Source organism: Pocillopora damicornis, chromosome 3, assembly GCF_964200805.1.
Source record: "Pocillopora damicornis chromosome 3, jaPocDami1.2, whole genome shotgun sequence".
Lineage (NCBI taxonomy): Eukaryota > Metazoa > Cnidaria > Anthozoa > Scleractinia > Pocilloporidae > Pocillopora > Pocillopora damicornis.
The window spans coordinates 30,675,386-30,687,573 of NC_142672.1; the positions used below are offsets into that span (position 1 = coordinate 30,675,386).

At 37.3% G+C, this 12,188-nt stretch overlaps 2 protein-coding genes and 1 pseudogene across 3 annotated transcripts in view; 1 reads left to right on the forward strand and 2 right to left on the reverse strand.

Annotated features, from left to right (window-relative positions):
- LOC113680733 (EGF and laminin G domain-containing protein) overlaps positions 1–12,188 on the reverse strand; it is a 438,917-nt gene that overhangs the window by 169,621 nt on the left and 257,108 nt on the right. The window lies entirely within an intron of this gene.
- Positions 1,515–3,398, reverse strand: LOC113671036 (histamine H2 receptor). 2 transcript variants are annotated; one of them, XM_089198745.1, is made up of 3 exons: positions 3,281–3,398; positions 3,098–3,189; positions 1,515–2,993 (listed from the first exon to the last, which is right to left on the reverse strand). In XM_089198745.1, the coding sequence occupies exon 3, from the start codon at positions 2,988–2,990 to the stop codon at positions 2,016–2,018; it is 975 nt and encodes a 324-aa protein (XP_089054871.1). In that variant the 5' UTR covers positions 2,991–2,993; positions 3,098–3,189; positions 3,281–3,398; the 3' UTR covers positions 1,515–2,015. The 2 variants fall into 2 exon arrangements, with proteins under 2 accessions (XP_089054871.1, XP_027043043.2); XM_027187242.2 differs by having other exon boundaries at positions 3,098–3,374.
- Positions 9,663–10,595, forward strand: LOC149049334 (histamine H2 receptor-like; annotated as a pseudogene).

Sequence of the window (12,188 nt, forward strand, 5' to 3'; positions counted from 1 at the left end):
CGTTTCATTTCTCCGAATTTCAGCTTCGGACTCTTACATTGTTCTCCGACATTCGATTTCGGAGTCCCGACCATTAATATATATAATTTTCTGACTTCCGGCTTCATAATTTCGACTTCAACTTATCTGCGTCGTAATCTCTGACTGAGAACTTTCGAATTCCGTATTTTTGCTACATGTAGACAATCGACTCTAATGTTCGATCTTTTTTTTCCGATTTCGACTATGAAGTGCCATTTTTAACGTCCGCTAAGTTCGAATGTCTAACTTTCTTATTATAGTTTATTGAGTCAGGAATATAAAATCAAAACATGAGGGCATTCCAGTCATTAAATAAGAGAGAACAGCTCTAAGATTTGACTCGGGTTTCAACCTTAAACTAATAGTTACTATAACTCCTAATTTCTCCTCACAGCACTACCCTTGAATTAAAAATTTAAGGCAAGAGAATAAAAGAAATGATCTACAAGTTAAAGAGCTATATTGAAATATTTTGTTAGTCGGTACCATATGGGATGCACTGCGAACACTATATAGAATATGCAGTGATGTTGGGATGTCAAGAGTTAAATAAATAAGCCAACAGTTCGTAAACAGCATAGGAAAAACAGAGTTTTGAGGGTTTTTTCTTCTTTCTTTTTTTTAAAGAATAATAAAATAACACTATGTTAGCGTATCGAGTGGTCGGTTGCTCGTCCTAAAAAGCATAGTATTAGGATATGTATCTCGCGCCATCAGATCTCTCTTGCCGATCATGTCATGGAATTAGGGAGGGTGCCGCAAAATATTGCAACGGAAGCAACTAAACATTGACACACTAGGAATTGACAAACAATTGTTAAAATAAAGGCCTCGTCGCTATAATCTTTGGGGGCTGGAAAGTTCGGCAGGAAAAGTTTAACCATTTAGAGGTTAAAAATTATTTTGTGTAACCCTCACTTACAAATCACACGCCGTCAAAAAAGCTTAACTTGTGCGTTTGTTTTGGAAGGGCTAGTTTTGAGATTAGACTTGCGCGAAGCATTTGCATAAATCAGATTGATCGATATTCTTGCTTCCGCCTCGTTTTTGCTCTTTTGTCGAAGGTTGAAAAGATCAGAAGCTGTATTTTCTTTTGCTTCTACTACCATTTCAAAAGTCCGTTTCTTTGCTTTCAAGGGAAAACGATCAATGAAATAATCTAAGATACAATTTTCACAGCAGTTGCCGTGACATTGAAAATTACTTCACCATGGCCTCTCGCCCGTGCGTAGAAGAATCAAGTAAATGTGGGTGAAAGAGAAAACTTTGATACTTAGTATTGAAGAAAAATACTAAATTTTCCTAAAGCAACCCTTGAACGTGTAGCAACAAAAGCCAAAACATAACTTGGCAGCTTCAATACTCAATCGGAACATCGAGCGCTCGCTCGGCGGAAAATACGCCTGCCACTCGGGCTAATACGCTTTTCAGGCTGAGATAGAAGTTATTTGATTTCTGGAGCACACATCTATAGATAAACAAATTCAAGAACGTTTTGAAGTGAAACATAGGCCAATTTTATTTGTCAGTTTTTTTTGCTGAGTTTTGATACGTTTAAAGTCAAGTGATCTATTTCAATAATATATACACGCGGCACATCACTCGTCTCACAACTAGCGTATATATTTAAGTTTCCTGTTGGACGTAGATGACAAAAACATATGAGTTGTTGTGAACGATTTCACTCTTAATGCAAGTCCACGTTATGTTAGAATTCATAAACAAATACAAACCAACCCTGTCGCCCCCGTATTAATTTGTTATTTTAATTCTTTAACTCCAATATCGGGACTTCTGATCCGTCTTCCCTTTTAAACGTCTAATTTCGTTGAAAGTAGCTTGGAGATTTTATGTTAAACCAAGACGCCCTTCGCATTAATATATCTGTCTATTATCAGTACCATTTGGTTGGATAATGCATTGACACTGTACGAAGAAGTTACGTAAACACTATATAACGATTACCTCTTACAGTTAGAAAAACGAGAACTGAATCACAGATTACGAAGAGGTGAGTCGACCTGGTTTGAACTGTTCGAATTTCGGCAAAATGCGATCTTCATAATACCTTGTCTTAATTCTGGCAGTCGCATGGCGTAGATTATGGGATTTATCAGCGAGTTGGCGAGGTATAACACCAATACACCGCTGTACATGTGAAAGGCTAGTCGTTGGTTGAGCTTTTTAAGTAACTGGGGATTAAAACTGTTTAGGCTTCGCCCAATTATCAATGGAAACCAAGTCAGTATGGAGGCAAGAGTCACCATAAATAACGTACTCGTTAATTTCCTTTCCCTCACACTTGCTGCACCCTGATTTGGCAAACGATAACCAAAACGTACTTTGTTAAAAATCGAGATGTAAGAAACGGAAATTACAAAAAGAAGAACAGAAAAAAACGAAAAATACATTGTGTGGCGGCCTTTAGTGCCTATATCTTTTCCCACCAGCGCAGCAGTCGCCGACATCAACCAAGTTACAGTAACTATAACTCCATAGACCCATTTCTTAACGGCATGATACTTAAAAGGAAAAAACGTTGCATGTGCGCGCTCTAATGAAATAACAGCGAGATTCAAAAGCGATAAGTAAGGGAGAGACTGCCCCAATGCTATCGTTAGATAAGAGTACTTCTCAGACCAGACTGCCCTCTCCCACAGGTTACAAGTAGCCCCAACCCGTTGAATAAACGTAGGACCTGCCACTGCCCCCACTAGGAGATCGACGATCGCCAAGTGGATGATCAGGCATGTACCCCTGCGCTGCAGGTGGTGCTTCTTCAAGAGTACAGCAGTACTAACGGTATTTAGGATGACTATAGCCAAGCATTCCGTGATGAGCAGGACGAGCCACGGAATACACTCGGATGGGAGATACGACATCCATTTCTCGTCGCTTGTGTTATTACGAGTACTTTCTACGGTGCTGTTAGCCATTGTGTTCTTGTCTGTGTTGGTAACCCACTGCATAAACTAGATAAGGGAGGAGGACAAAAATAAATAACTAAGAAAGAGAGTTACTTATTCAAGTGAGTTGAACAAAATAATTTGAAATGTTTCTGTGTCATATTACGTACCTTTAGGTAACAGAATATCCAACTGGTTGAACAGAATCAAACAATTCAGTTAGCAAAGTATAGCGGAAAAAGCTAAATGACAGTCGGTCAACCTGGTAATTATGACTCAATTCGTTAAGTGTATTGAAATTATAAGATCGCACAAAGCCAAGTCAACTCGTCGTTAACACAATTTCTTCTTACCTCTCTCGGGAGAGCATGAAAATCAGCTCTCAGTATTTAAATTCCTTTATATACAAAAGCAACCCGATCATAATGTATGCTTGAGAAAAGACATGACACTTTGTTGACGCAGACGGTCAAGAAGGCTGAATATCCTTTCAGGTCTTTTAATAACAACTCTCAAGAGGTCAGAAATCTGACCACAATCCACAAGTAGTTACAAGAAGTCATCCGCCAAATGTTGGTTTATCAACCGGCCGGTGCTGTTTCCTGTGTGTGCCACATCTTATCATCATTGGACAATTTCGCTTGCATTAGGTGGCCTCCGTCTTTTCCCAAATTCACCTTCAATAATTTGTTAATTTCATTTGTTTGCAGGAATAGAAATGTGATAGACTTAACTTCCAATGCTTAACTTTCAAACGATGCTCCCATGCAAATCAAGGTCATTACTCATGTAAGTTTAAGAAAATGCAGGTACGTGAAGACACAGGGCGAATATAAGGCATGATATATTAATTTCAGCTCTTTATATCGCCATTATTATTTCCAGATACAACATATCAGGGAAAGTGACACAAGGGTGTCATCAAAAGCTATTATCGATAAATATGCAATTGGTTAATACTCGTTGAGTAATCAAGTAATGACCGATTACGAAATATTTTGTCAATGTATTCAATCCTCTTTGAAATCCCCTTCTTTTACAAAAAGCAGAAGAACAGATAGTTAGGTGAGTTGGAATCTTTATCCATTTAACAATAAAGAATCCCCCAATATGAAATTTGATTACAAATTTTTGTGTTGCACTTTGGACATAAATATCAGTTATGTAACTCAAAGATTTATTTTCATCTCCAAATTTCATCCCAGACGTGACTTATCCAAGGTCGGTAACATCAGAGGGTTAAACTTATGGATAATGTATGAAAAGTCAATATTAAGAAAAATATGAACAGATTTTTGTCCGCGGAGATTAATTATCATTTGTTCCGAGAGGTAAACTGTCCTCCAAGAGCGAAGCTCGAGCAAAAAGTGCAAGCTTCGAGGAACATATCATTCTCAAGGAAAAGTACACGAGTATAGGAAAGTTTTGCGCCAACTGGAGGTTATTGTGCTTATTATCCTTTCAATATTTTGCACGGGCGTGAAACAATTTTTACGAACAGTTTATCGTGCATTTGCTGCGTGAGATGTTTCAGTGTTTTCTGTTACGTCTTAATGAACGAAAATAGATGCCTTATCTTCTGTAACAACCAAAAGACGCCCTCTCATCTTGAATTAAGTTTTAAACGAGGACCTATGGTAGTGGATGTAAGGTTTGAAAATTGGGAGATGACACTTAATCAGGGTATATATCTTCGGATATTCGCCAGCTTATTTATTTATTTTCTTTTTAGTTTCAGAACAAGATGCGTAGAAAAATTTTATTATTTAATGTTTTCATTCGAAGCCGTAACATATTTTTCTCATATTTCTGTAGTTTGTTAGTTTATGTCAACACATATTCACCAAAATGTCATATTTCGACTCAGTTTGCCTGATGTTACTGAGTTCCCCTTTCATAGTCCATTTCCATGCATAACTATCCCAGATAAGCGAAAAAAGGCGAACACAGAAACTGTGGGCCTCGGCTTCGTTGTTTAAAGTCCATGCTAGGAACTCTGCCTACGTTAAGTTTCTAGGAAGACTGCACGCTCAAAATGTGTCGTTTTTTGGTTTGCTCAGCCAGATCAAAGTCTTAGCAATCAATGCATAGTAACGACGGACTAAAAGTGACGAAAGCAATTTAACGGCATCCAGTTTTTTCTAGCACTCAATCTTATCAAATTAAATGTTACTTGAATTCTGGCAGTTTTGGCAAACAAAGGTCAACTAACTAGTTTTTTTTACCCTGTGATAATCCTTTCTACAACTCGCTTTACTGGAATGTCGCGTCGTGATTTGGAAATATTCATGTGCTGGCAGTTGGGATATATCCTTATTTTCCTTGCAAAATAAAAGAAATCGCAAGAATAGATATTCAGGAAAGACCTTTTTCAATTTTTACCCCGTTCTGACGAGAAATCGCTGAGTTGGCAAATCGTGATAGATTAAATCTGATTCCACGGAATTTCTTCGAAAAGGTTACTCGCGGCTAAATTGCATACTGTGTGGGGTTGTACTCGAGACGTTTTTGGTGGGTTTTGTAGTGTAAGGGTTATAAAATGGTAATCGAAACAGAGCTAACGTAATGGTTTATCGCTCGGCAATATATGAAACAATAGTCATAAAAAATAGAATGAAAAACGAAGAAAAAAAGCATAATATAGTGGACAATGATAGTAAACGGGAAACATCGACTTCCTGCTACCCCGGCTAATTTAATAAACCAAATGAAATGATTATAACTCCATAAACCTATTTCTTAATGAGGTATTGCTTGAATGAACAAATTGTGGTATGTGCCCTTTCAAGTGAAATTGCAGTGAGGTTTACAAGCGAAGCATTAGGGAAGACAGCCCTTAACACCACTGATGGTAGATGGATTTTCCGAGTGTATTCCCACAAATCACAGACACTCCCTACCCAAAGAATATCCAAAGGGCCTGAAACTGCCCCAGCCAAGAGGTCAATTATCGCCAGATGGATAACCAAATGTGTACTCCGACGCTGAAGCTGGCGCTGTTTCACAAATTCAATAACGGCGATCAAATTAAGGAAGTTTATGGCTAGATATTCAGTGATGAACACGACAAGCTAAGGGATATATTGTGATTCTGAAGGTATTAGCTCCTCCCTCGTGTTTGTCCCGATACTATTGAGAGTGTTGCCAGCCATTGGGGTCTCGTCCGCCATTGTGTTGGACGAGATGTCTTGGATATCTTTTGCAATTAAAATCGTGATCTTAAACAAAACGTTTTGAGGTTTTTCTTTAGGTTATTATCCTCACCATAGCTTTTCTCTTAGTTTTTACAAGACATTGAGCAAGACCAAACAGAAAACGTATTTTAAATGATAAAAGATAGTCAGTTTACTCAGCTGCAAAACTGTTAATGGCGGCAACAGGATTTCAATCCAACCAGAATCGGTTTAATCGCTGAAGCAAGAAGGTCATGTTGTTTAGTGCACACCCAACTAATGACTTAATTATTTTATTTGAGTGGTTACTTCCAGTCTACTTCAAATATCTTAATATGGAAAACCCAAATTAATATACAGCACGCCGATAAAATAGCTTAAGAAGTTTATGACGTAAGTATTTAAAAGATCGAAGTCACGAGGTAAGAGGCTCAATATTCTCAGAAAAAGCCGCAACGAGTACTTTTGAGTTACAAAGTGTCGGTAATTCCTGGATCTAGCTCGATATTTACGCTCTGCTGATGCGCCACAAAGTCCGGCAGTGATTGAAGCGAGCTCTAAATGTAACTGATTAGCCTTCCCTTTTCCGAGCAAGTCTTGCCTACCTTTCTAAAAATTCTTACATAACAGACGTCTTGCTTACATTTTTTTACAATATAGGCAGCAACAAAGGTCGGGCAGAAATGACGCGCGTCTGGATTATACATTTGTTTTTTATCAACACAATTATCCTCATATCGAGTCACTCGCGTTAACATTGAGTAACATAAGTTCGTTACGTCACCAAAGCCACGCGACGTTTTTTGTCAATGAACTCTACCATGCAGGCGAAGGTGAACAGTGGAAATCCGCAGACGCACGCAGTTTTTTTCCTGCTCCGTAGATGCGACGTTATTTTCTTTCATTACATAATTTGCGGCGGAAAATCCCTAATTAATAACACACGTGTAAAAATACGATATTTTTCAAGTGTGTTTGACATTGCCAATCAGCTGTTGAAACGTCACACATTTCTTGCCACTCTGTCAGGTTGATGAATGTATGGTCAAGCCTTTAACATTCTTAAAACAAGGTCGTTTGCGATACGTACATCTAGAGTTTTAGCGAGTACTGCGTGGGCGCGGGTAGATATGGAATTTCTCTTCTCGTGTTCAATTCGGAGGACAAATATCGAAGTACACGGGGGTTATGCAAAATGACTGTCCTGTGATTTTGCACCACGCGACACAAAGTGACCAATATTATTGCGCGAATATTAATCTCTCTCAACGTTTAAATCAAAGCGTAACATTGAACGGGGAAAGAAGAAGGGACAGTAAATATTTCAGGAATAAATTTATTTTAAGTTGTTCCAGAATATTGCGAATTCAGAGAGTTATGGAATATATATCAATTTTGGTTAAGTTATTCACGGCTAGCCTCTGGAACGAAAGTCTGTTTCCCAAAACGACCACATGAAGGCTAACATCTATGTAATATTTTGGGTCAAAGCAAATGGCAAATAGAGATTTACATGCATTTTTGGGTGCGTAAAGATGACGAAGTAGTTGAACTGCATTTATTTTTCCGCAGCTCTGAGTAAACAAACTTCTTTTTCCAACTCGAACATACAACTAAGATTGGTGAAATCGACAAATCCCAGAAAACGCACCTATTGTTTTTTCTTTCTCCCAATTGGTTTCGTTTTATTCTACTGGAATAATTCCACTTTTACGCTTTGTCAAAATGATCTCTAATGCAATCAAAATATCCTTTAATACCCTGAAATGCCATTACCTAGACAGCATGGAGAGGGAAAAAACATGGCATTTATGTAAACTAACATCCACCCACGAAGCAGGTAGTACACAGTCTAGTAGGGTAATAATCTTCGTTGGAAGTTATGGAACTTCCCAGAAACTGAAAAGTTATTTGTTTATATGACAATGGAAAAAAATGATAAGAGTAGATAATGGAGAGGAAATTTTTGAGGTTTGATCTTCAATTTTTAGGTATTTAGTTTTTCGTCAACACGTCCGCGTTTGTGACTAGAATAAATTGCTAAGCTTTGAACTGGCGTGTTTAATTATCAATTAATAAAGGCATCATGACAATTATTCCGAGTCCATTTGCAAGATAACTGGTTTCCTTAGGAAGAAAAAAATTGGTTCGCTAAAATTAATTTTTCTAGCGTAGAAAAAGCAGCCTGTGTTACAAATATGTGTAAGTTTATGGGTAAATCGTCTTTAAACTAGAAAGAATTTATTTTTTAACTTCGTTCTACCCAGCAAGGCCATCGATAAAGTGAAGTCTTTCACCCACCGAAATGTCATCTTTTAATATTTATTTGAACAACGTCTCAAATAAAAATGGTCACGTTTCCATAAGTTATTTAACAACATTGCATGGTCGAAAAGTTCCGCTGAACCGGCGCTATATATTTTTTTTGTCAAGAGCGTCTTCTCTCAGTTTTAAGTCGAGATTGTATGGAAAGAACTATGCGGCCAGAAATCAAAATTTGAAGCCATCACCAAGAAGGTAAGGTATGCTAATAAATCCTAAGCTTCTTCTTTAAAGTTACATGTATGTATTTTACTGGGCGAGAGGTCCGTTTGTAAAGATAATACGAAAACAGCGCGCGCACTCGATACCTCGAGTTCAAATCGAACCGCGCCGTCTACGAAACCTTTGTAATTCCGCACACGTTTACAACGAAACAGTTAAGCGATACTAAATAAACACTAGGTTTCCGTTAAAGAAATCTTTTTCTTTTTCTAGCAACTTGATATCAGTTGCAATTCGCTCCTAAGTTCATTACTAACAAATTTAGCTATCAACGGAAAATAAGTTTCTGAAAGAATTTTGTGAATGGGTTACACTTTGATTACATTTTGAATGCCGTCTAAAAAATTGTTCATAAAGTTGCAAATCATGGCGACCATTGTACTCATTTTACGATGCACGTTGCTTTCATTCATTCTATTCAACAATATATTTTATTTGAGTAAATCATGTGCAAAGTTTGAGCTTATAGAACAAAACCACTCCGGGTAAAAGTTTGGATCAGTTTACCCTAAATGGTACAGAAGTCTTGAACGAAGCTTAGAAAATTCGAAGAACGAAATCCTCAATACACTCTTTCAAATCGAGAAACGACAAAGCAATAGCTACAATGTCAGGAGGCACGAAGTGTAACCACCCGAACCACTTGAGTTACCCCAAAAAACATCAAACTGAGTGAATTTGCGACGGCTACTGGATTTGAGGAATAATATATAAAGCGCTGGGAAAAATTATGGTTTGTCACCTCAAACGAGGAAACTCGCCGACCAGTGTCGTGAATCGAATAACTTAATTACTAAAAATGCTGCCAAAACTTTGATTAATTATGTAAAATAGGTGGAGTGAATATTTCAATAAAACCGTGTTGCTATATCATTCCATAATGCAATTAAATGGAAAATAACGCAGGTGAAATATAGGTTTAGGCCTGAATGACATGATTCATTATTAATAAGATGGAGGGGTATTAACAAGTAATCTTATTTATTTCTCGTTTATAGAGAGAAAACGTCCTGCTGCCATGGATTTCAACACCTGGAACATGTTCTGGAGAATATGTTTTGGATTTTTAGCTTCTATTATCGCTGCTGGAAATATTCTCATTATCTGCATATTTTTTAAGCTGAGACGCCGAAAGCGTTCCTCATTTCTTCTGATCGGTTTGGGTGTGGCCGATTTACTAGTTGGAGGACTGGCCATTCCTCTTTTCATAGCAGGATATGAAACCTCCTCATTAAAAACAGTGTTTGTGTTCGAAAGTGTTGACATGTTTACAGGCACATCGTCCATTTATACACTTGCTGTTATTTCCTTGGAGAGAATGTTCGCAATAGGTTGGCCACTTAGTCATAGAACTCTAAACTTTCGTGTTTATATCTGTGCCATCGTCATACCGTGGATAATAGCAGTAATATTCACTATTCTCATGTATGCAGGCTCAATCCTCGACAGCGACAGTGTAATCTGCCTTCTAGTTTTGTTTCCCACTACACCTCTATTGGTTATGAGTGTAGCGTATTATGTCATTTGGAAGAAACAGAAATCACGCATGGTTAACCACAATCATGTCATTAGAGAAGTAAAACTAGCAAACACATTATTTATAATAACAGGAGCTTCTCTTTTAACATGGCTTCCATTTCAGATTCTTAATCTTTCAGCATCTTTGCAATATGAATGCAAATATTCCTCATATGCAACTTATGATACTAATCGTCAAGGCTTTACAATATAGCAATTCGTTCGTAAACGTAATTATTTATCCACTAAGAATCCCCGAGTTTAAAAACTGCCTGCTTCACTTACTTCGTGTACTTACTGTTGTGTAGTTCCCTCTCAGGTTTTTAACTCTGGGTTATCTCCATTAACCGAGTCTGGGTCAGTTGTGTCCTTAGTAAGATTTACAAGTACGCAGCTCTTATCACCGATCTCTAGGCAGGAAAGTGCGGTTTGATTGCTTTATTGTTGAAATTCATCACTCAACAATTTTTTACTGCCTCTAAGGGACAGAATTGAGGGGAAATCATGCTTGTGATATAAATCAGACTTGTGTTGAACGATTGGACATTTTGCTGAAACTTCCCAGGGTACACCGTAAATCCTTATCATCTTTCCGTTTGAGTATAAAATTTAGATTATTATAAGGATCTCAAACTAGTTCAAGATTATGCCTCAAAGCCGAGGTAAATCAGGAGTCCGAAAATGGCGAATTCAGAGTCCTTCACATCAGCTGAGATGAATGATCATGAGGCTGAAGGTCACTCTTTCATGCTAATTCGAGCTCACAAAGTCAATATGATAAACCAGGGGATGAATATAATAAGAAAAGTGAAATATTTTATGCCCTTGTTGATCATTAGATTCAAGCAACGTATATAATTCGTTAGCTCGGTGACATTTTTCACACATAAAAAAAGTTGCACTTTGGTTGTCTTGTGATTTAAAATATTATCAGACAGGAAAATTGTATTAATTATTATTAAATACAACTAATTAAACCTAAGTTAAGCATCATTTAATTTGCCGCTTTCTTCTCGTTTATCAATTAGTTTCTCGTGGGTTGCCAAAGAAAAACTTCACTTAGTCATCTTGTTTCTCTTCGACGCCTATCATACTTGATTTGAAATAAAGTTATACAATGTACAAAAATAAGAGTAAGAGAGAAACATTCAGTACTACAAATGTTCATGAGCCATTCCCTACAATGTTCCATTGTACACTTGTATATTATATAAGTGCTTGATGTAAATTGTTAAAGACTGTTGAACGCGGCCCAGTTGCCTCGTGTTGTAAATAACTCTTTGATCTGAGGTAATAAATATTGGATGAAAAAGTTTGCCGTAATTCCCACCTCACTTACCTCATATTTCACTTTACTACAATAAGAAAAGATGGCCAACCGAAGTTCCTGCTATCTGTAAAAAGCAGTCTGTAAAGCGGTAATTAAAACCAGGTGAACAAAAAGCCGAAGTATAAAGAGACCCGTAATCACTTCCTCTCTCCCAAAACAAGCTTCTCCTGACATCCACTGGTATGAGTTAGAGACTAAAAAGAAGAGTTTTTAAGGAATTAACTGCTCACAAGGTGTTTTCATTGATTTAAATTTACCATGTTAACTTTTGGCTAATCTTACACAAAAAAATCTGCTGGAATAACCATAATTTCCCAGATTTTCCGTTCCCTCTGCAGCTGTATGAAGACTTTGAATTGGTTAATTATTAAAGTTAATCAATCTTTTTTTGCAACTACTACGGACCGTTGATATTTTCAAAACTAGTTGTACCTGTGAATAAAAAACAAGTGCTTCATCGAAGCTAAAATTGAAAAAAACAACTAGCAACGGCGAGTTGACGACATAACACTTGATTATCGGTTTGGATACGAAGATATCGAAAAGTACAAAATAGCAGGGTATTGGACCAGAACGAGAAAACCGAACGTAAAATAAGGAATATTATTATCCAACTGCACCAAGCAGAGTACAAGCATCGCGGGAATTATACAATTATACAATACAAATATCCTGCGATATTGTACGGTTATTTGG